At 38.7% G+C, this 26378-nt stretch overlaps 1 protein-coding gene across 1 annotated transcript in view; it reads right to left on the bottom strand.

Annotated features, from left to right (window-relative positions):
- Positions 1-26378, bottom strand: part of LRRC63 (leucine rich repeat containing 63) — an 81673-nt gene that overhangs the window by 44083 nt on the left and 11212 nt on the right. Inside the window, exon 5 of the mRNA XM_075532840.1 lies at positions 10889-11091. Coding sequence (XP_075388955.1) covers positions 10889-11091 — 203 coding nt within the window. The remainder of the gene's footprint in view (positions 1-10888; positions 11092-26378) is intronic.

Raw genomic sequence — 26378 nt, forward strand, 5'->3', positions numbered from 1 at the left:
TAGTGTTTAATGTGTCAAATCTGTTCTTGAGATGTTCTCAAAATGCAGGTGGGACAGACTCAAGGTCCTATTTTGGCTCATGGACTTCTTTTAAATTTTCTTCAGCTTAAAACTGAACGTACATATGAGCAACTGATGGTTTGTTCCACAATAAGCCCCTGCTCTGGTTTCAGCTTCTCCATCTTCTCTTCCCACAGATGTAGTGAATTTGATTTCTGTGTATACCATCCGGGAAAGTCCATGTGTACAGTTGCCTTTTCTGTTGTTGGAAAAAGGCATTTGCTATGAACAAGTTGTTGGTCTTGCAAAATTCTATCTTGTGATGTCCAGTTTCATCCCTGTCGCCCAGACCATATTTTCTAACTACCTTCCTTCCTCTGTTTTACTGTTCCTTCCAACTTTTGCATTCCAATTGCCAATAGTTCTCAATGCATCCTGCTTACACATTGGATCAGTTTCAGACTGAAGACATTGTATAATTCTTCAATGTCTTCATCATTAACTTCTGGCAAATTTGAAAGTCAGTAATATAGAGAAAGACCCTCAGAGAGACTGACTAACAGAGTGGCTGAACAATGGTTCCAAATACAGCAATGACTATGGAGCTAGATCGAAGACCAGGCAATGTTTGATTCTATTATCCACAAGGCCATGACTTGGTGCCAACTCAGTGACACCTAACAAAAACTAAAACGATTCTTTTTTAAAAGTCATTTTATTAAGAACAATTCTTTTAAATCGCGATTCTGTTCTGAAGACAAACATTTAAAAAAATAACATTAATGTGGGAATAGAAATAAACTTTTTGGGGACTAGCTTTACCTAACTCATTGAAAGCTAGATCCTTCCTCCAATTGTCTCCAGTAAAAATAAATGTTTATTTGAACCCAGCCATGGTCATATGCTTAGGTACTGTCTATGGCTGCTGTTCTCTACAGGGCAAAACTGAATCGTTGTGAGAGAGACCCTCTGGCCCACACAGCCAAAGCTTTTTACTACCTAGTCTTTTCCGAGAAAAATGTATCAACCTCTGATTTAACACCACAATTTTCTCTAAAACCAAATTACTCTGATTCTTTTCACATTAACTAATGATTATTGGGCTTATTCCATATCAAACCTCATGTTAAAAGCAAAAGGGAAAACAAGCAACAACAAAGGTTTGAGGAATTACCAAGTACCACAGGTTTAACTGGTCAAAATTATAGAAGAAAAAACCATCTGTTTGGTAACACAACATTGGCATGATTTTCCCCTTAGATGTATTTGATTGATCCAACATTGAAGTTGAGCAGCTAAACAGAGCCACAGTCAGTCTCCCATGGCCAGACAGACAAAAACTGTAGTGCAGAGCCTGCCAAGGAGGAGAGGCCCTAGTTTATTTGGGTGAGTGTGGAAGACCAGCGTCCCAGGGAAAGAAGGTGACCATTAGCCCTCTTACAGCATTTAAAGTCTGTCATCCAATCAGCTGATCCTCTGATTGGATTAAGAGGAACCTCACCTACGCTTTGCACCTGTAGGACCAAAATTTAAATTCTCTGAAAGAAGTAAGCATTACTCAGCACCTCGAATTATCTCTACAAAGTATCAATCTTGCCATTAAAAAGTAGGTGCACAAAATGACAATAATCGAACAAAAATCAAGAGAAATTATTTACCACATAATGAAATTCAGAGAGCCTACACACTGTGATTAGTATCCCAAAAATTAAGCTCAAGAATAAAGCATTCAAAGTAGAAATGAGCACAGCAAGCATATTTAAAGAAAAATAAGTAATAAATAACACAAATTAAGAACTTGGGGACACAAATGATGTATGTACGGATTGTAAAAAGAGTTGTATGAGCCCCTAATAAAATGATGGGGAAAAAAGAACTTGGTAAAGGGTTTAGATTAAGATGAAGAGAGAATTGTTGAACTGGAATGTGAGGAAGTACTCAGAATCAAGCACAGAGAGTGAAAAAGAAACTCAAGAGAGAAAGACATAACAAGCAGATAAAATATCTAAAGTACGTGTAAGAAATCCTGGTGGTGCAAATGGGCAAGAGCTTGGCTGCTAGCTGGGAGGTCGGTGGTGTGTCCCAGTTCAGTGTCACCTAACAACAGCATGCCCTGGGGATGCATGTGCTGCCTCATAACTGTATTTAGGTTTAATATAGTCTGTAATTTTAGTTTGCTAGTATGTTTTTCCCCTTTGGCCCGTGAATGCTTTAGGGAAAAATTTGAAATTTAATACTCTCCTTCTTAAAATTCTTCAATACATTTCATAGATAAAAGTATACAAATCATAACTGTAAAGCATGATGATTTTCACAATATGAGTACACTTGTATAACCAGCCTGAATTTCAAGGAACAAATATCATCACAAACGCCTCCTCTCCTTCCCCACTGCTTTCATTGGGATTTGTTTATGTCAGCTGGAAATATACAACTGAGTATTCAATGAATGGAGAGCCTACACAGCAAAATTGTCTTGTTTTAAGTAAATAATGACAACAAAATTTGCAAACTGCTAACAAGTTAAAATAATGGATGTATCACTGTGCAAACATCCCATCATTGAACTCTTTATGTATAAGAATGGTTACAGTTTACAGCATATTCCATTTAGTATCATTTGCTCAGAAGAGTCCCGGTGGAGCAGTAGGCTATGCATTGCACTGTTGCCTGCATTGTCAGCAGTTTGAAACCACCAGAGGGCTTGGAAACCCCCAGGGGCAGTTCTAGCCAGCTTGTCAGCTCCCTAGCAGTTAGAATCAACTCTCACCTCAATGGCCGTGAGCTTGGTTTTTAGAGCACATGTGGGGTATACATCGGCTAACTGCTAGAAGCAGTTTGAAAGCACCATCGCTCCTTGGAAGAAAGACGAGGCTTTCTAGTCCCATAAAGGTTTACAGTCTCAGAAACACACGGGCGCAGCTCCACTCGGTGCATTATGTCTAGTATGCATTGTAATCAGCTCCATGACAGTAAGTTGAGTTTTACAAAACAGAGATACTTTTAATCACTAAGAAATATGACTTAACAAGAAAACTCACTCAGAAATGTCAGTGATTTCCTATTTATTAAATGTAAACGCAAATTTGAAGAAAATATCATGCAAGCTTAGAAACATGGTTAAGTTACAGATCAAAAGTTGAATGTTATTTTCTATTTAAATATGTATATGTAATTGTATCTTCTATTTAAGGATCGTGATATAGAGAAATATTTTAGAATAATTTTGTTTAAGTGTACTCAGGTAATGTTTTTATCTCAGCAATAATTTTATTTTAAAATTTTTGAAAATGAATAATTTATAATTTCACCATTAAAATGAAACCAAGTTGTTAGTCAATAATATCTCGAAAATATTTTCTGAACATTTAACAAATTACTTCATTGCTTCCTTTTATCCTCAAAGTTTTCTAACGTGGACAATAAATTATGTCAGTACTTCAAATAACATGGTATTTTCTGTGACTTTCAGGTACTTAAAAAGTTCTTTCATTAAGTCTTGTCATTTTATTAGAATCCCTGAGTAGCACAAACATTTAGACACTCAACTATTAGCCATAAAAGTTGGTGTTTCAAACCTACCCAGAGGACGCTCAGAATACAGACCTGGTGATTTGCTTCTGAGAGGTTAGACTTGACAACTCAAGGAGCAAAGCTCTACTCTGATGCACGCTCTATTCCAATGCATAAGTCAGAACCAACTAGATAGCAAATAGCGAAAGAGTGTTTACTAAAATATGCTTCAGTGTTGATTAATCTGGATGAGCTTTCCTAGGCAAATGGTTTATTTTCTGAATCTGTAGGTCCTAATTTATTATTGTTGATGTAGTGTTTTTCTTTCAAATCTTTTAAAGTTTATAGTATTTGTTTTGTTCCATTTATTGAGGAGTGGCTATGATAAGTATGCTGGATATTCCTCTGTTCTGTATGCAACACTTTCTCTTGAATCCTTTTGATCTTTCTATATTATTTCATTGTCGTCTACTTCTCTTACAGTATTTTATCTCACAAAAACCGGCTGTACTGACTTGTACCTGACATAAAATTGTGTTGCCGGTTGTGATCACGTGGCTCCAACTGAAGGCAATTATGTGATGTTGCTTGGATCGAGAGCCAGCCTCATGATTGTTGGTATTTTGTCTAGTTCATTCTTGCCACTCGCTATATATTTCTACAGCATTCAATAAATATTGGCATTCATATATGTCCAAGAAGCAATCCTTACGATAGTAAACATAGTCCTCATCCTCAAAAGTTTCCAGGTGCCTGTAAGTCCAGTCTCCCACCTGGCCTCACACCTTCCCTCACCCTCCACCCACAAATCCCCCTCCCAGACCCACCCACCTCCGCTCACAGGCAACCACTGCTCTGGTTTCTGTCATTATAGATTAGTTTTCATTTTGTAGTTTCTTTAGCAAATGTTTTATTCTGAAATGGGTGAAGATTTACAGAGAAGGTCATATTTTTCTATTCAACAATGTATACACATTCTGCTTCAACCCATGCCTTGCAATTCCCCCGGTGCACCATCACTTACCCCACTTCCGCCTTGTGCTTACCCCACTTCCGCCTTGTGTTTCCTGTTTCCCTTTCTCCTCCTCCCTTAACCCTCTGAACTTTGTCTTTGGGAGAATGCTGCCCTTTGGTCTTCAATGGCTGACTACCCTAAGGTGGAGGTGAATTCAGTTCCGACCCAAAGGGTAAGAGCCATCCGTCGTCTTAGGGATTCCACTAGTCTCTATCCAGCTGGAGAGCCTGGTCTCTTATTTCCTGCTATATTTTCTGTGGTGTCTATTTCTTTTGGGCGCATTCATTCTTTTTGCTTCTTGTTCATTTCATTTCTTTTCTAACTATTTCTTCAACTCTTAGAGTGCTCTTTGTTAATATTTTCCTCCATAGGATTTCTAAGTTTTTCCATTTGTGAGTTATGATACTCTTTCATCGCTTATATAATTTTATTTTTACCTCATTTTGGAAAAATGCTTTAAAATTATCTTACAGATAGCCATATTATCCTGGAAATTATTTGTTAATATGTTACTTATATCATAGCCCTCTTTTTCATCTTAAAATGTTTTTGCATGTGATTAGCTAAAATAAGAGAGCTTTTCTTGTATTTTAGGAGATTTCTTCAAATAGAAGGAGAATGGCTAGGAATAACTTGCCCTGTTCTTTACTCTTACGCTCTTTCGCTAGTAGAAATATTTAAAAGTGAGAAATATGGTTTCTCTGTGTAGCTACCTCTACAGTGATTTTCAAAGTATTTTCCTCTGACTCTCTCCTTCCCATCTCCAGCACTTCTGCCCACTTGTCCTTTCCTGTATCTCCAGAGCTCTTACCCCATTTAATGTGAAGAAAACCCCACGTGGTGTTTTTCTGTGTTTGATTCTGTCCTTCGTGATGTTTCTTTTTATTATTTCTGGGTGTTTTGAGAACTTTGGTTGTCCTAGAAGCCTCTTCTCTCTCTACTTTTGTACCAGTTAGTACAATGGAGCCTGTGAGAGTGTCTTTCAATTTTGAGGGTTGTTCCCCAATCTTTCTACCGTATTTTTCACTCTGTAGGGATCTTTTCCTTGTGGGTGCATGTTTGTGGTGATTTTTTAGTTTTCTACTTCCTATGGCCTTCAGAATCCTGCCCCCCTCCTTTTCCTCCTCTCTCTACTACCTCCTAGAGAGTAGTAGTTGTCGTCCTGCTGGCTAATGGGGTTTGGATCCATTTCAAAATATTCTGAGGTTTGTGGGAATATCTGGAAGATATTAGAAGACATATTCTGCAGTTTGTGAGAGTAGCTTGGAGGATATATAGCCAGAGAGCTCCTTAGAGATATGGATGGCAAGACTTTGTCTTCCATACTTTAGACTTATTGTCAGGAGAGACCAGTCCCTGGAGAAGGACATCATGCTTGGTAAAATGCAGAGACAGCACAAAGAAGGCCTTCAACAAGATAGAGTGACATAGTAGCTACAACAATGGGCTCAGGCCTAGGAACAACTCGAGGATGGCTCATTCCCTAACAACAACAACAACAGCGTTTTTGTGGAAATTGCTGTTCATAGTTTTATTTGGCATTAGTCTAATTATTAGTCTAATTATTCTCCATACGTCTGTAAAGTGATTTTGAAGGATTAAAAAAAAATCACCACTGACATCTTGCTCCAGGTTCTTTTAAAATGTTCTTTTAAAGTGCAATCCGTATCCCTTGTCTTATCTATTAGTAACCCCTGTTCTGCTGATGAGTCAGGGTGTGTTTCCAGATTCAAATAAGGCTATGACTATTCTTTGGAAAGCAATATATTCCCTTACCCCTTTGAGACACTCCGACCATTGCAGAAGCGGCGTTCTCCATCACCATGTAGCTGTGAGGTACCATACAGTAGGTCTCCACCCCTGTGCACAGCACAACAAAACACCGCCCACTCCCGTTCCTAAGCTTGAGTCCATTGGTGCAGCCAGTGTTACCCCGTCTCCTTGAGGCCCTTCTTTGTCGTGGCCTCTCACTATCCCGAGCATGATGTCCTTTTCCAGGGACTGGTCTCTCCTGGCAACATGTACAAAATATGTAACACAAAGTCTCGCCAGTCTCGCCTCTAAGGAGCACTCTGGCCATACTTCTGAGACAGATGTATTGGTCATTTTGGACGTCCATCGTATTTCAATATTCTTCACCAGCACCGCAATTCAAACATAGATTCTTCTTTTGTCTTCCTTATTCAATGTCCAACTTTCACACGAATATGAGACAACTGAAAAATACCATTCCTTTGGTCAGGTGCACCCTAGTCCCATCCTTGTTTTACATCCTTGTTTTTCAATACTCTAAAGCGGTCCTATGCAGAAGATTTACCCAATGTAATGTGTCTTTGATCATTGAATGTGGATCCAAGCAAGACAAAAGACTTGACAATTTTAATCTTTTCTCCTTTTATCATGCTGTTAGCTGTTGGTCCAGTTGTGAGGATTTTGGTCATCTTTACATGGAGTTGTAATCCACACTGAAGGCTGCAATCCTTGAACTTCATCAGCAAGTGCTTCAGTCCTCCTTGCTTTCAGCAAACAACGTTGTGTCATCTGCATATCGCAGGTTGTTAATGAACAACCAACCCTGATGCAACATTCTTCTTCATATAACCCATCTTCTCTGACGATTTGCTTAGTACACATATTGAATAAGCATGGTGAGAAGAGACAACCCTGTCACACACTTCTCCTGATTATATTCCCTTGTTCACACAACTGCCTGTTGACCCATATACAAGGTCCACATGCATGTAATCAAGCATTCTGAAGTCCCCTCTTCTCGAGGTTATCCATACTTTGTTATGATCCACACAGTCTAATGCCTTGGCATAGTCAATACAGTACAAATAAACATCTTCCTGATATTCTCTGCTTTCATCTCAACTCATCTGACATCAGCAATGATATCCCTTGTTTCAATTCCTCTTCTGAATCCAAACGGAGCCTCTGAGAGCACCCTGTCAATGTCCTGGTGCAACCACTGCTAGATGATCTTCAGCAAAATTGTATTTGCATGTGATATTACTGATATTGTTCTATAACGTGAGCATTCTGTTCGGCCATCTTTCTTTGAACGGACACACATATGGATCTCTTCCATTCTGTTGGCCAATTACCTGTCTTCCACATTCCCTGGCATGGACCGTGAAGTGCTTCCAGTGCGTCATCAGCTTGTTGAAACATTCCAGTTGCTATTCCATCAAGTCCTGGAGGCTTGATTTTGGCTAATGCTTTCATCCTCACTCCTTTGGCACTAATGCCTTCACCAGCGCAGCCATCAAGTCAATGTCAACTCATCGTGATGCTCTAGGACAGGCTAGAGCTGCCCGTTTACAGGAGTAGAAATATATGTACATACCTCTATTGTTCTGAATTGATGGATTAACATGTTACTCCTCTATTGTTATGAATTAATACCTCTATTGTTATGAATTAATGGATTAACATATGTACACCACTATGTTTATACCTCTATCCATTGCACAAAACTATTTTTAAAGTAAAAATAAACCATGGCCACTAATTGCAATATAGAATGCTCGATTAGAGCCTATGCCATTTTTTAATTGCAATAGTTAATAAAATTTGAATGAGATATAAACTTGTGGCTAACAGAATTGTGAAAGCACCCGGTGGTACAGTGGTTAAATTGATGCGCTGCTAACCAAGAGCTCAGCAGTTGACATAACATCCTTGATGTTTATGATTTTTCTTAATTGGTTTGATGTGTATAGGCAATTCCCATTGTTTGGGGTAGTTCTGATATATGAAGTGCCTGCAAACACTAAATTGGTCTTGTTGCTAGGTGCTTTCAAGTCAGTTCTGATTCATAGCAACCCTATGTATAATAGAACCAAACATTGCTTGATCCTATGAATTAATCATGATTGTTATATTTGCGCCCAGTGTGGAAGTCATGGTGTGAATCTATATTGTTGATGGTCTTCAACTTTTCCATTGTCTCTTTAATTTACCAAGCATAATGTCTTTGCCCAGAGACTGGTCCCTCCTGACAACATGACCAAAGCAGATGAGACAAAGTCTCATCACCCTTGATTCTATGGAGTGTTCTGGTTGTACTTCTTCCAAGACAGATTTGCCTATTCTTCTGGTAGTCCTTGATATACCGTATATACTCGAATATAAGCCAAGCCGAGTATAAGCCGAGGTACCTAATTATTACCTGGGAAACCAGTAAAACTGATCGATTTGAGTATAAGCCTAGGGTGGAAAACGCAGAAGCTACTGGTGAGTTTCAATAATTAAAACAAATGAAAATAAAATTACTAAAAATTGAGACATCAGTGGGGTAATGTATTTAATTCTTTATTTTAAATTAAAAAAAAAAATAAATAAAAGGACAACAAGTCATTTAACATTAGCAAACCAGCACAGTAAGTGGAAAATAGGTTCAACGAAAACAATACGGTATCAACAATGATACCTTAAGAGTACTATTCCCTGAGCTCAATCAGCAATCAAGCTAAAATGTAAAGAGTTAAAATCCTTCAAAACTGGATTCCTCCTCATCATCCGTATCCCAATGCAGAGCTTCAGCTGGTGTGAGGTCATCATAGACGCTGTCCTCACTGAGATCGCCGTCATCACCATCAATGCTGTCATTTTCATACAAAGCGCAGTATTTCTGGAAGGCACGTCACACCATGTCTTCTGGAATGTCTTCCCATGCATCTCGAACCCACTTTGCTTTAACTCTATGTCAGGCTTCATGAGATTTCCTCCTTTTGTTAGTCGGCTTGACCAGATGACATCCATTCATGTCACATCCTTTGCACACGGTCTTTAAAAGGCTTATTCAAAGATACGCACCATAGGACGGGACTGCTCTGAACAGCGGAGAAACGGCAATCACCCGCGATATAACGGGCACTTGTCCTGTTACCTGTGGTGAAAAACTTGGCTTATACGTGAGTATATACGGTAGTCAATATTCTTTATGAACACCATAGTTCAAAGGGATCAATACTTCTTAGAACTTCCTTACTAATTGTCCAGCTTTCCCATGCAGATGAGAAAATTGAACATAATGAATTAGCAAATAGCAAATGAATAATTTATTTACCTCAGCTGAGAATTCTTCACTGTGAACAATCACCAAATTGCCATGTAAATAAATAAATTAATTAACATGGAACCCACAAATAATGAAGATAGACTGCAGATTCATATAAATCGAACCAAAACAGACTTATGGCCATTGAGTTTACTCTGACTCATAGCCAACTAGAGAGAGGCTGTAAACCTTCATGGGCAGGAGTAGAGAAACTCGATTTTCTCCTGAGGATTGGCTGTTGAGTTTGAACTGTCAACTTTCACTCAGTAGTCCAACACTTAACAGTGCTACCTGCCCTCCTTCTTTAGTCATATATGTATGTATGTATGTATGTATGTATGTATGTATAGAGATATATGTAAGGTTCTTACAGTCATAGAGTCGAAGCTGACTCATAGCAACCCTATAGGGCAGGGTAGAAATGAACCTGTGAGTTTCCCAGAATATATATCTTTACCGGAGTAAAAAGCCTCACCTTTTTCCCATGGAGCTTGCTGGTGGTTTCAAACTGCTGACCTTGCAGTTAGCAGTTCAACATGTGACGACAATGCTAACAGGGCTCCTTATCTAAACAATGTGAAAATGAGACCCCCAAAATTTTATATATGCAAATGTGATAAAATAGTGAACTGAGTAAAAAGTGTATAAAAGCTTTTTGTTGGGAACTTTATGTGAATTTGAAATAATTTTAAAATAAAACAAAATATTGTTGTTTTTCAAAAAGCATAGATTTGGAGGTCAAAAATTCTGAGTTTAAATCTAAACTATTTGTGTCATGAACTTGCTTGTGTGATTTTAGTCATGAATTTTATAAAGAAGGTTCTAATAATACCTAGTTTGCAGAATGTATTTTTAAGAGTAATATTTGCTTGAAACATAATACGTATTTACTAAATGTTAGCTATTATTATTTTTAGTCATAACAATGGGTGTGTTTTGCTCAATGAAAAGTTAGCCAGGTAATAGATTTGGATCCCAGACCAAAATTTCTGGTAATTGTGTAACAAAAATTTCTGGTAATATGGTAACACTGGATGACACTTCTCTTATTGTTCTATATAAGGAAAAAAAACCAATGTAACTGCTTTAAGATCTTAGCATGATTTTAAACCAAGGTTAGGGAAAGAAGGAAAAAAGTATAGAGATAGATACAATTTTAATATATTCCTGGGAAATATCAATTACACAGGGAAAGATTTCCTCAATAACATAGAATCAAACCTAAGAAAGTAAAGTTGAAACAAACACAATCAATAATATAACAGGGACTTTTCATTAAAAAGGAGAAACCATACCTGAAGATTAAGTGCATTTCTTCCATGTACTTGACAATTTAGTATGGCCATATTGGCCATGGCCATTATTGTTTCATATTGTGTTGCGGAAACAGTATTAAAACCATCACCACGTATAATAGCTGTCTCTAACTCATCTTTTTTTTTAATCTTTAAAATGCCTAAATGGACAAAATAAGACATGAAATTTAAATGTGATATCACTTAGAATAAAATTTATAAAACATTTATGTACCAATTGCCAGTCAAGTCCACTCCGACTCAGTGGTGACTGTACCTAGGGCTTCTGATGCTACACATCTTTTTTGTTTAAATCATTTATTGGGGCTCATACAACTCCTGTCACAAGCCAGACATACATCGATTGTGTAAAGCACATTTGTACATCAGTTGCCCTCACCATTCTCAAAACATTTGCTCTCCACTTAAGCCTCTGGCATTAGCTCCTCATTTTTCCCCCTTCCCGCTCCCCACTCCCTCATGAACCCTTGATAATTTATAAACTATTATTTTGTCATATCTTACACTGTCCAACAGCTCCTTTCACCACTTTTCCATTGTCCATCCCCTAGGGAGGAGGTTATATGTAGATCCCTGTAATCGGTTCCCCGAGGCTACAAGTCTTTATGGGAGCATTTTTCTCCTGTGGAGCCATTGGTGGCTTTGAACCACCAACCCTGTGGTTAGCAGTCAAAATAAACAAATTGGCTGAGTATATCTCCTGGAGAACACTCTCAATAAGCTATGCCTGTCCAATCTCAGCTGGTTATTTTTGTCAGCCTGAGATTTTTATATGAAATAATTGTCTCTAATGAAAGAAATATGTTTATTGATGTATGTATACATAAAGCCTCTCATTAAAGAAATATGTTCATTGATTTATATGTAGATAAAATCCATTAATCTCAATCTTGCTGTAATACATGTAAAAAACATTCAAATATATACTCACAGAATGATGAGGGCAACGAATGTACAAGTGTTCTTTACACAATTGACATATGTATGGATTGTGGTAAGAGTTGTATGAGCCCCCAATAAAATGATTAAAAAATAAATAAAAGTGGGGGGAAAAAGTTAGTCTCAGAAACCCAGGGAAAGTCTACCATGTCCCACAGAGTTGCTATGAGTCAGAAAGAACTTGAAAGCAGTGAGTTTGGGTTGAGAAATGAAGCAAATCGCATACATTGATTGTTTCTCAGTGCATCTGAAAGTTATGCTTACCTTATACTACAGGCAAGTGCACAATGGCATCATTTAAAAGTATGAAATATTGTGCGAATGACCAAAATTAACCTAGAGATGTAAAGGGAGCACATGCTGGAGGGGAAGTGGTGCTGCTACAGAGTTGCCACAAACTTTCCATTTGTAAAAAGCTTAATCTCTGTAAAGCACAATAATTCAGAGTGCAATCAAGCGGGGGGGGGGGGGGGATATATATGTACTCACATTACTGTGAATTACAAAACCAGTTTCTTGGCTCATAAAACCCACAAAGGACATTATATAAGCATAATTCAGATACAGATAACTTCCTAGGAGGTAGTGAGGTAGTTAGTTTATTGTGCCAACCTGGCCGATAAACACATCTGGGATTAATTGAAGGGCGGAGAGATAAATGGTTCGGTGAGCCTTGCCTTTCTTGTCTCTTGCTCTTTGATCATCGGACCAGTGTGCAGCTGCCTTGCTAGCTCTTTGCCTCAATTTGCAGGCTACACTACCTGTGGGACACCTAACTCATGGACTGTGTTGCTGTAATTTGAGGTTCCCTCAAGACCTGCTTCGCCACACAATTGGAATTTACATCTCTTGAGCTGGGGACTGTCAGACCCTGTCATCTGACTGATTGTTGGTGACCTGCCTTGATGTTTGCTGCCTGCGCCTGGATAGCCTGAATTGCTCGACAGGGGACTACCCGGCGGCCTTCAAGACTTGAAAGACTGCCAGTGTCTCACAACTGTCTCACGGAAGTGAGTTGCACTGAGCCATTTGTAATGTAACTGTTTGTAATGTAACTGTTTGTTTCTTGTTATATATCTATCGATTTGTTATAAATATATATAAAATTATTAGCAATCTGGTTTTGTCTCTCTAGAGAACACTGTCTAACAAAGTAGCTTCCCTTTTTTTCTAATGTCACATCATGCATGATTTAAAAGTTGGTTTTCCCTCTATACACCCCCATATGAGGAGAAGAACTCAAGGGTTAGCCAGGAGGGACCATCTAAAGTTACATTGCATATGTAGGTTTCAAGTTCAACCAAAAATGTTCTATTTAAGTATACCCCTAACTGTAACAAGATGACATGCTGCAATTGTAGACAATACATATTTCATTTTCATCCATTTTTTTCTGCATTGCTTGCGGCAACATATTTTACATTCTTAATAATTCTTATGCCATGGCTTCTGTGAGAAAAGATGTAGCACTGAATAAAGAAAACAATGATTAGTTTTTCTAAATTAGATCCTCTGTGACCATTTTAGATAAATATATGTGAAAACTAATTCTAGGGTAGACAAAATTATAGGACATGATATTATAAATCCTTAATTTGGGAGTAGAAATGGAGCAAGAAGGGAAGGAGAATGCATTAAGACAAAGCTTATGACCTGCTCTCTGCCCTCTCCCCTCAGGATCTAAACCCAAGCAGATGGTGTGAGACTGACTAAGAAGAGGATGGAAGTGGAGATGTAGTCAGGCATGCTTATTTAGATTTAAGGATCTTAGAGTTTTTAAACTCAGCTGCAACATTTTAAGGATAGGTTTGAGCAGCTGCTGCATAATCCATCTTGTGAGGGACTGACAGACCTTATTCATTTGCCCAGCTCTTTGATTCATAGCAACCCTACAGGGTTATAGATGACAATAACAAGGGTTATATATATATATAAAACCCTTGTTATTGTCATATATATATATATATATATATATATATATATATATATATATATATATATATATATATATATATATATATAGAGAGAGAGAGAGAGAGAGAGAGAGAGAGAGAGAGAGAGAGAGAGACCTGTTATGTAGCACAGTTCTAAGGACGCAGACTTTCTCCGTGGAGAAGCTGGCTTCTTCAAACCACACACGGCAGTCAGCGGCACAATGCTTTATTTTTGAGGCGTTCTGGTATGCACTGAGTTAAGTAATGTACTACTAACTGAAATGTCTGACAACATTAATACTTCAATCACCCATTGAGGTAGTTAAGTTTATTGTGCCAATCTGGCAGATAAACACATTCAGGGTTAATTGAAGGGTGGAGAGATAAATGGCTAGGTGAGCCTCGCCTTTCTAGTTCTTGGGTCTCTTGCTTTGTGATGGTCACACGAGGGTACAGCTGCCTTAGCAGTTCCCTGCTTCAGCTTGCAAGGCTCACTTCCTGTGAGACATCCCCAAGGAGGAGGTGCATGGACCTACCCCAATAAAGCCCTGGGTGCTGGAGCAGCTGTGTGGAGACCCCTGCCAGCGCTGAGATGCTTACACATTCACTGATTCATCTTTCCTCCTGCAGTCGGCATCATTGCATGTGTTTTGTGAGATGGAGGAGGACTTTGTGGGTTGGTGTCAGGCATAATGGGTTAATGTTGGACTTGTGGGCTTGGGCAGCACTGGGTTGGGATGTTTCCTTGATGTGCACTTAACCTTTATATAAAACTCTCTCTTATACATGAGCTTCTGTGGATTTGTTTCTCTAAAGTACCTAAACTAACACACCCATGCAACTATTTCAACAGTCTGTTTAATTCAACTGGTGCTAAAACATTTTATCATTTTTCTAGGGTGCCTTGAGGTTTCTAATTCAATACTGTAGACCAAAAAGATGAGGCTTACTACTGTTAGAATAGTGACACTCTTGGAAACTCACAGACGCAGTTCTATCCTGTCCTGTAGGGTCAATAAGAGTTGGCATCCACGAAAGGGCAGTGATATTGTAACAAAAGCTGTTGCTGTCACTACCGTCGGCTTGATTCTGACTCGTAGCAGTCCCATGTGCAGAGTCGAGCTGCACTCCAAAGGACTATACAACTGTCCCTCTGGGCCGAGTACAACTATCCCGTTGGGTAGCCGAAACTTCAGATCCTCACAGGAGCAGCTAGTCTCACATATCTCCCACAGAACAATTCGTGGGTTCAACCCAGTGACCTTGTGGTTAACAGTTCAATCCAGAACCCACTGCACAACTAGGGCACCTTAAGAAGTTGCCATAGGGGGTTAAAAAGGGGTGGGGTGGGGAAGGGACAATGGTATGCTAATATTGAAGCCAAAGAAAGAACATTACAAGAATGAGGAATTTATAAATTACTCAATGAGATGAAATTATGAAATACTCAATAGAATGAAATTTCCCTTTCAAATCAATATTAAATTTGCTTAATAAATACCAATAAAATAGTCATATAAAAAAAGCAAGATGGTTGTAATTTATTTTTCTATCATTGCAACCCCATGAGCTTTGGTAATTTAGAATTTACACCTTGGGCTGTGATCCAAAAAGTCAGCAGTTCTAACCCATCAGCCAGTTCAAGGTAAAAAGATGGGCTTTCTATTCTCATGAACAGGTGCAACCTCAGAAACCCAGAGGGGCAGTTCTACCCTGCCCTATAGGGTCACCATGAGCCAGCATTGACTCAATGGCAGTGAGAGGTATTGTTTGTTTTTAAAATCATTTCAACTTTGCCAACAATATTAGGAAAATAGAACCCCCTTTACATGGAAAATCTAATATAAATAACTTCTTTTTAACAAAGTTACAATGTTCTAGTCTTTAGTAAGCTTGGTGATTTACAGATCACTAAAACATTACAAAAAGTACTGAGATGCACAAGGTTATTGTGTTAGTCTGGGTACTTTAGAGAAACAAATCCACAGAAACCCTTATGTATAAGAGAGAGTTTTATATAAAGGGTAAGTGCACATCAAGGAAACATCCCAACCCAGTGCTGTCAAAGTCCACAAGTCCAACATTAACCCATATGCCCGACACCAATCCACAAAATCCTCCTCCATCTGGCAAAACACATGCAATGAAGCCAACTGCAGGAGGAAAGCCCAATCGGTGAGTGTGTAAGCATCTCAGCGCTGGCAGGGGTCTCCACATGGTTGCTCCAGCACCCAGGCTGCATCAGGGTAGGTCCATGCAGCTTCTCCTCAAGGATGTCTTGCAAGAAGTCAGCTTTACCAGCTGAACCAGGGAACTGGCTGAGGCAGCTGCACCCTGGTCCGACCATGACAAAGCAAGAGACCGGAGAACTAGAAAGGCGAGGCTCACCGAGTCATTTATCCCTCAGCCCTTCAATTAACCCAACATGTTTATTGGCCAGGTTAGCACAATAAACTTTAACTCAATCCACCCCTTGCCAACTTGGCACCTGTACATCATTCTTTAGCCTCATAGTTGCAATTAAGTAACACCTACACCTTAATCCTGTGAATATGTTCCCCCATCTATGAAAGTTTGTAATCCACCTACTTCATGCCTTCATCCCCCCAATTTTGGGTATCCACTTTATATACTGCCCACTTATATCAACCCAGTGCTCTGAGGAGACAATCATATTTTCTGACATGAAGAATCTTCATGTTGGAGCCTTGTGAAGTCCGTATCCATAAGCAAAGTCAAATCCAGGCAAGCCATCCATAAAGTGAGCAACAATATAACAATATGCACCAGTTCACAGGCTCAAAAATCTCCAGCTGGTCGGGTTCTGGTCAACGCAATGTGGGCTGTCTCACTCAGCCCCCACAGGGTGCCCATTGGTTACCTTGCCTTTAGACCATGGGCTCTCACCAATACTCAACAAGCCTAGCCCCCTCGTGCTAGGTCATGAACTTCAGACCAATCAACCCGCTCTCGTCTTCTCTTCTCCCTGTGAACCAAAGCCACAGGTGTCAGTGGCCCAACTCAACCCGTCTCTTTATTACTGCATTTCTCCCACTTCCACTCAACAAGTAGATCCAGGTGGTCACCTAGCAAGCATTTTAGCCTGCTCTCAGGCTCCCTTTAACATTCAGTCCCATATGAATGTGTAAGCATCTCAGCACTGGCAGGGGTCTCCACATGGCTGCTCCAGCACCCAGGGATGCATGAGCGTAGGTCCATGTGGCTTCTCCTCAGGGATGTCTCACAGGAAGTGAGCCTTGCAAGCTGAAGCAGGGAACTGACTGAGGCAGCTGCACCCTGGTCCCACCATCAGAAAGCAAGAGACCCAAGAACTAAAAAGGTGAGGCTCACTGAGCCATTTGTCCCTCTGCCCTTCAATTAATTCCATGTGTTTATCGCCCAGGTTGGCACAATAAACTTTAACTAACTCAGCTATCAACTCTCAATCTTGCGAACCAAGAATATTTATGAAAAACAAAAGCAACAACAAAAAACCTCACTGTATTTTCACCATTTTCCTATCATAAATTTTAATGCCATCAATAATTTATAGGAGAAAAGGATAGTCTCTTAAGTGGAACACATTTAAGGTTATGGAAAACTCTCGGTATTTTTCTCCACTGCAAATGAGTGAGAATAAGGTCTCACACTGGTACAGGGTTCATGCTCTCAATTCCCATAGACTCTTCCATTTATCATAATAGGATTTCTGATTATATACAGATAACTCACAAATCTTTCGTTCCAGCACAGAACTCTTTCAGCCTCTGACTGAGTTTCCAGCTGGCTACTTTAGCATGTCCACTTGGATTTCCCACAGGTATTTCACATTTACTGTGCTCAAAATCAAACTCATCATATTTTCCTTGAAGTTAAGTTGCCCCTTATTTTCTTGATGTTTGCTAATTCTGCCCTTTTTCCTCTACATTTTAAAAACTCTGAGGTACAGGAAGCCCTTTCATTAAGAGCAACTAGGAATCCTAGTTGGTTAATTAACTGGAACTGATTAAAGATCAGAAAAAGATAATTTTTAATGTTTTATTTTAATTAAAATATAAGTGTACATGTCTTAAACAATCATTTAATCTAGGATATGGATTTTTCTTTGAGAATATATATATGCTGACTGGAATTTCAAGTCATCTTTCTTGTACAAAATCTTCATCAGAATGCACTAATTATATTCTCCAATTTCATTGTTATAAGCACAACATGACTTCCTTTAAATGTGGCACATTTTAAATTCAGAAGCTTCTATATATTTATTTTATAGCCTATTAGCATTATTTTACCCACATCTATTTTGTCGACATTTTTAATCAATTTTCCTTGACTTCAATGTTCTAAAATATTTGAGTTAGTTTACATGAAACTACTTTTCATCATAAAACATCTTTCTTTCATTGGTCTGAATTTAGCATGGGGGTGTCCAGAGCGTACAGAGATCAGTAGAAAAGGTCTAAATATTGGTGAGCACTAGAAGATGCATAACTGCCTAAAAAGTGCTTAGAACAGGATTTCTGCTTCCAGAAATATATGGTAGATGTATTTTTCTATCCCCCCCACTAAAGATAAGTGGCCATCATATATACAACCAGCTTAAGAATACTCTGAAAGGTGGCAAGCAGAAAGAAGGCGAGTGAGAGGTTGTACGACCTTGAGGAAGAACAAAGAGGTGAGCTCTATGAATTTTCTTTTTGCACCCCATACACCAGACTTGCAAACAAAGCTAGCAATTTGGAGAAAAAACAAACAAACAAAACAGACATAGACAAAAGAAAAAAATAAAAACTTGTTCTATTTAGGAAACCAGAGACAGGATAGTCTAACAAGAAAGAAAACTCTTAGACAATAACAACTCTGCCTAAATACCACAGAAAAGTAACATGGTTCCAGCTTTGTCCATCCATGCAAGGCTGAATGTGCACCTGCATTTCCACATTCCCAAGGCTCCCAATTCTCACTGAGCTCCTCTCAGAATCAGCAAAACGTCATTTTTGTTGGTAATGGTTCCCCAGTGTGATCTCAGTGAAAAGAGCATGAGCAGCCTGGGGTTTTGTTTCTACCTGGAAGTAACGAGGTGTGCCTCCTCTGTAGACTAGTGTGCTGTCAAGGATGTTAAGGGAAGAGGGAGGAATTTCCCCTGCTCAACAGCAGCAAGGCTACGATGTACCACTCTCTCTTAGAAGAGACCATGTGGTAAGCCAGAACCCAATGGTAACAAAGGATTCATCACCTTGGGTGTCCAAAGGACACGTGGACAGCCTGGATTCCTACCTCTATATAAGAGTAAACAAAATGGCACACTTTCTCCCCATTCCAGAATTATGTTGCAAAAAAAAATTAAGTAAGATCTGAAGGCATGTAATCAAACTCGCTGCCATCAAGTCTATGCCAACTCATACTGTCCTTTATAGGTAGAATTGCCCCTGTCAATTTCTGGGACTGTAGCTCTTAACAGGAGTAGGAAGGTGGTGGTCTCAAACTGCTGAGTTTGCAGTTAGCAGCGCAACATGCAACCACTACACCACCAGGCCTGAAGTCATACAATAGCAAAGCACGACGCCCAACTTTCAATAAAGATTGATTTGTCATACCAAGAGCCAGGAAGATAGCAAACTGAATGACAAAAACGATAGTCAATGGATGCCAACGCCAAGATGACAAAGTTAGGATCATCTTACAAAGGTTTTAAATCCTCCATAAGGAAAATGTTTCAACGAGCAATCATTAACACGCTTTGAGCAAATGGAAAAAGAAAATAATCAGCAAAGACATATACAAAGTGCCAGTGGAAAAGAAGATATAACTAAGAACCAAATGGAAATATTAGAGAATACAATAAAAAATTTTAAATTCAGTGTATAGGATTAAAAGTAGAACTAAAGGGGAAAGAGGACAGAATAAATCAGCTAGAAGATGGAACTATAAAAATAAACTAGTCCAAGCAACAGACAAAAAAATGTTTAGAAATGCCTCCAGCACCAGTGAGACTCTAAAGTTCCAGAGGAAAACAAAGAATGATGTTGCTGAAAACCTACTAAAATAAATCCTGGCTAAAGGCCTCCCAAATTTGGCAAAATACAGAAATCTTCAGATTTAAGAAGCTGAGCAGACCTCAAACAATATTAACTAAAAGAAATGAATGCCAAGGCATAACATGATTGAATTTCTAAAAAGTTAAGACAAATTAAAAAAATCTTGAAAGTGGTAAGAGAAAAAACAACACCTTATCTGTACAGAAAAACCAATAATAGTGACAAGCAATTTCTCATCAGACGTCATGGAAGGAAAAGGCAGTGACAGTTTTCAAGTGCTAAAAACACTGTCAATCCACAATCCTATTCCTATAAAGCAACTCTTCAAGAAAGGAGAGGAAATCAAGACATCATCGAATGAAGGGAAACAATGTGTCATCCATGGGCGTACCCTCCAAGAGTGACTAAAGAGAATTCTCTAAACACACAGGAAATAATAAAAGAAAACCCTTGAGATATCAGCAGGAAAGAAAACATCAGAGATAAAACGTGGGCACACACACCAAGTGTTCCTAGTGTTCCCACTGCATTTTCTAAATTATGTTTGACCATTTTTACAACACGATCTGATAGGGTTCTAAACTTACTCAGAGAACTATTTAAGATCATGGTGTCCATGGGAGGGGGCACTGGAGCTGATGGTAAATACACAGCCCCATTAGGGGAGCGAATCAACCAATGGCGGGGAGAGAATGCTCGAGGATGGTTGCTGGTGGTGATGGTACAATTCCCCCTTGATATGTTAGAACGACTGACCAGTTTCATTCCATGATATCTGGATTGTATGCCAACAAAATTGTTTTAAACAGAGAAGGGAAAGGTGTTAAGGGGAGGGTCATATGTATACGTTGAACATGTAAAATGATAACCCCAGTACACTGTGAGAATGTAATCCCTAGAGAAATTATTAAAATAGTTTAAAAGGGGCATACTCAAAAACACTATCCAGGGAGTCAATTCAGATGTACTACCTAGACCCTCTGCCAAAAAAGACCAAAGGAATCAAGTGCAATAGATAGTAATGACAATCCTGGAATCCTGAGTTTCAAAGGAAAAATGATGAAGTATAGCAAAACAAGTATCTAAAAATCAATCAGAAAAAGAAACTGAACAAAAGGAGCAATCAAAAAGACATGGAATGGTGACTTGCCAAATGGCCTGACAGAATAGTTACTTTGAACATTGTAAGCAATGCTTGATTGAGGAAGAAACCAGATATGGGGTTCTGCTCAAACACTGGTGATCAGTGATCAGAGAGGTGCTATCTTTCCCGTTCCCTGCACAACCTCCAGGGGCCCAGAAGCATAGCTCCATTACTTCCACCCTCCTGGTGGCTGATTCAGCCTCCCACACCTGGTGTTCTGGCCAAACCACTTAGCCATCACTGTTCCTCCCCTGCCCACTGTGCCACTCCTCAGTGGCCTGAGGTGAACTATAGAAGACTGAGCACCATATGCCCACCACATTAGAACATCTGCAAGGCACGCTTATTTGGGTTGAGAGTTCTGCTAACTGCAGAAACTACAATTGTAACATGTGCTCCTGTGTAGCAGGCACTTCCCTTGTCACCTGCAGTCAATAGTGCTCATCACTGCCACCTACATGAGTGGTGGTCTGCACCACACCCTTGCCACCTCTCTAGTCAATGCAGTCTGTTACCACTGCCTCCAACTTCATGGTACCCGCTCCCACTCCAGGCATGTTTGCCAACTAGTACTTCTACAGGTGCTGTGCTATTGTTAGCTACAACATTTATTCTGTCTTTTCTTTCCTTTATTTTTCTTCACCCCCCCCCCAATCTTCCTTTCTTTTCTCATATTTCTTCCTCTTCCCTTCCTCCCCCCCCTTTTTTTTCTATCAGTTAAAAGTCAGCAACCCTAACCAACCATATCTACATCTGCCACCCTACCTCCTGGATGGGTACCACTGGAACAGACAGTGGCCAACTCCTGTCCAGCCTGCTCTCAGCTACTTTAAACAATGACTTTAATAAATCAAATACTCAGCCTCACATTCCCTCCTGCTACCTGGTGCTGCCAAATGAAGACCTGAATACCACTCCCACCTCATTGTCCAGATATGTTCAAACAAAACAAAAGTCAGGGTGAAGCAGACCAACATACCTGGAAGCAGCAGTCAAGAGGGTAAATCTGATGCACAAGACCTTGCTCACCAAGCACTGAAGAGCAAGGATGTCACTTTGAAGAGTACGTGTACCTGACCCAACCAATGGTACTTTCAATGGCCTCATATGTATGTGAAAGTTGGACATTGACTAACGAGAACTAATGTATTTGAATCAGAGTTGTGGTAGTTATATAATCGTTTGTCAATTTGAGAGGATTAAGAGTGAAGGGGTGGAGTCCAGCTTAACAATCAGGTCATAGCCAATGAGGCATCTGTGTGGGCATGGCCTTTTCCTGAGGATTCTGGGAACTCCAATCTTCCTCCTTGGGGGCAGGAGACACTCTCTCTCTTGGCTCACTCACTGGAAGATAGTGCAGTTGACAAGCCACATGGAGACAGGCTGATGGCATCCAGAGCCCCCAAAGCTGGAAGAGCCAAGTGGAGACCCCTGCAAGAGCAGAGGTGCTTACACTGCCACTGGATCCACAAGACTTTCCACCTACTGGCCTGTGATCTTCCTGCATTCAGTGTCACTGCATGCGTTTTGTGAGTCTGAAGAGGAATTCATAGATTGGTATAGGGCATATGGCCTAATACCGGACTTATGGACTTGATCTGGACTGGACGAGGTTGTTTTCTCAATATTCAATTGTTCTTGTATATAAAGCTCTTTCTTTTTTTTTGTTTCTGGTTTATAAAGCTCTTTCTTACACACACGAGTGTCTATGAATTTGTTTCTCTGATCTACCCAGACTAACACAATAGCGTTGGCAAAAAATACTGAATGTACCGTGGACTGCAGGAGAACCTGCAAATTTGTCTTAGGGCTACAACGAGAATACTTCTTAGAAGCACTGCTGGTGAACTTTCATCTCACGTACTTTGGACATGGTATCAGGAGAAACCATTCCCTGGAGAAGAACGTCATGCTTTGTAAAGTGGAGGGGCAGTGAAAAGAGGATCCCCTTAATGAGATGAGCAGAGTAACTGCAGCAATGGGCCCAAACAGAACAATAGCCTTAAGGATGTTCTGTTGTATATTTGGTAATTATGAATTGGAATCGACCCAAAGACATCTAACAACAGCAACAACAACAACAACAAAATAATGGCTAAAAATATTTTCCAGATTTGATAGAAAGAATTAATTCATGCATCTAAAAAGTTTAATGAACTTATAGAATAAACTAAGAAAGACTGACATCCAGTAAATTATAATCAAACTGACTTAAACAAACTGCCTAAAGACAAAGAGAATCTTCAAAGCAACAAAAGAGAAGCAATTCATTAAATGCAACACAACAGTCAATTTCTTAATGAAAATCATGGTGACCAAGAGAAAATGCGGTAGCATATTCAATCTGGTGAAAGCAACGGCCAACACAGATTTTTAGATAAGACAATTTACTCTTCAAAACTGAAGAAAACAGAGAGAAGTGAGTAGACCAGTTCTACAAGAAAACATTACAGGTCGGAAAGCTAAAATAAATGGGCACGAGACAGTAACGAAAGTTCACATGAAGAAAACAAAGAGCGTTAGCACACGCAGATAAAGTGGTCCTTTTACTGGTAACGTCCTTTTATCTCCTATCCAAGTTCAAAGACTTATAGCACCCTTTTTTCTCCTATCATATGGAGAATTATGAAGCTTTATGGGCACACAAAACATAAAGGTATAATTATTATAAAACCAAAATGAAGAGGGAAAAGGACAGAGAGAAGTTTGTATACTGCTGGAATTAATTAAAAATTAATCTAAATATAATTACTATAAATTAAGATGCTAATTGTTATACTTAAGTCAACTACCAAGAAAATAACTCATAAATATATTCATAAAGAAGTGATGAGGAAATTAAAATTACATATTAGAAAATATCTATTTATCTCAAAAGGAGGAATAAAAATAGAGACAAAGAAGACAAATAAACATAAAACTTTGTTTTGACTAGCAAACATAGGATACAAATAGAAAAATGGCCTATGTAAATTCCACCTTATTAGGTATTTAATTAAATAGAAATTGATTAAATTTTCCAATGAAAAGATAGAGATTTGAATAATGAAAAGAAACACATATTCCAATTATATGCTGTGTACATGTATCTTTGGTTTTAACAATACATATAATTAAAATAAGAGAATGACAAAAGATGCATCATGGAAACAGTAATCAAAGAAGAGCTGGTGAGGATACACTAAGACCAAGCAAAAAAGACTTTCAGATAAAAATTATTACTAGAGACAAATGAAGCTTTATAAAGCATGTCAGCCCATCAATAAGATATAATAGAACTTTAAGGTTCTATGAACAATTAACACTAGTAGTTGGAGATTTCAGTATTCTGCTCGTAGACTACAAGCATATACCAGCATGAAAACAGAGAACAGAGGCCAACTCAATGGCAATGGGTTTTTAATGTTTTAGAAACCAACTATGGCTAACAAACATCTAAAACTTCCACTCAACAACAGAATACATGTTTTTCTCAAGTGTATAGACATTCTCCAAGAATATACTGTACCATATAGAATACTATACATATAATATACTATACCAAGAATGTACCATACCATAAAAGAAGCCTCAACAAGTTAAAAAAAAGAATGAAATCAAGCAAAACTTCTTTCCAATCACAAAATAATGAAGCTAGAAATTATAACAGAAGAAACAATAAAAATTTCACAAATATGTGGAATTTTACAACACATTCTTAAGCAATGAGATATTACAAAATACATAGACTAATGAGGCAAAATACATAAAGAGACAAAATTATACATAAGACAAAAATACACGAAATAAAATACATAAAGAGACAAAATTCTTAATTGGATGAGAAATGACAAAATACATAAAGAAAACAAACATATGCAAATCTGACATCAAAATTTAGGAGATCAATAGAAGACAATATTCACAAAATTACAGCTGCAAATGTCTGTACCAAGAAAATATCAAATCAATAACTTGTCCTTAAACCTTGAGGAACTAGAAATAGAACAGAAAAAATGAAACCCAAGGCTAGAAGAAGGAAGCTGGAATAATGATTAGAGAGGAAATAGCGAACAAAAAGACCATAAAGAGAATCAATAAATCCACAAGTTGATTCTTGAATACATTAACAAATTTCACAAATATTGAACTAGACAAAGAAAAAATGAGACCGGCGCATATAATTAATATCAGAAATAAGATCTGGAGCACGCTTACTGACCTAACAGAAATCACGAAGAATGAGTACAGTGAGCATAGCATGCCTGTTTTTTGGACAGTCTGTATCATAGGTTCCCAAACTTATTTGACCTACTGCCCCCTTTTCAGTGAAACAAACAAAAATTCAGTACTTCCTGGCAATTAAAAACTTGAACTATCGACCATTATCCAGGATTCAGTGTGAATATCTACGTTAGCAGCCCTCCTGGCTTGTTTCAAGGCCCCCTGGGGCAGTATCACCCGCTTTGGGAAACAATGATCTAGGTGAACAGGTGGATAGAAACACACAAATTAGCTAAACAGAATCAAGAAGAAAACATTTTTTTTTAAATCTTAGCAAACCTGTACCAAGAGATTGAATCAGTAATAAAAACACCCAAACCAACCCCTCCTAAAAACAACAATAAAACAATCCGGAGCAGAATGCATCAAGAGCGAATTCTTTTGAACACCCGAAGAAGACATAACACCAATACTCATAATTCTCATTTCCCCTCCAAAACATAAGGAGAAAGGAACGTTTTCAATCTCATTCTTTGAGACCAATATTACCCTAACACAAAGCGCGACAAAGATATTACAAGAAAAAAAACTATGGAACAGTATCCCTTATGAAAATAAATGCAAACATCCTCATGAAAATACTAGCAAACCAAATACAGGAGCATATTACAAGGATTATATATGACAACCAAGTGGAATTTATCCCAAGAGGGCACAGGTGTTTCATCAGAAGAAAATGAATCAAGATAGTAAAGAAAGTAACTAGAAAATAAAACACTAAACTCAATGCTGTTGAGTCCATTCTGATTCATAACAATCCAATGGGCCAGAATAGAACAGCTCCCATGGGCTTTCCACACCTGTCAATCTTTAAAGAAGGAGACAGTCAACTCGTTCTCCTGTGGAGCAGCTGGTGGGTTCAAACCTTGGACCTTCTGACTAGCGATTAAGTGCTTTAATCATTGTGCCACAAGGGCTCCTTGCATAAATAGATAAGAGAACTTAAGTGCAGAAAACTACTCAATCCTGATTAAACAATTCAAAGGATATCTAAATAAACGGAGCGACACATCATGTTAATGGTTTGGTAGGCTCAATGTACTGAAGATGTTACACAACATAGTTAAGGTTCTCCCCAAAATGATACACAGGTTTGACAAATTACAATCAAAATCCAAGCAAGAATTTTTGTAGAGACAAAAAATTTTAAA

Source organism: Tenrec ecaudatus, chromosome 15 (assembly GCF_050624435.1).
Source record: "Tenrec ecaudatus isolate mTenEca1 chromosome 15, mTenEca1.hap1, whole genome shotgun sequence".
Lineage (NCBI taxonomy): Eukaryota > Metazoa > Chordata > Mammalia > Afrosoricida > Tenrecidae > Tenrec > Tenrec ecaudatus.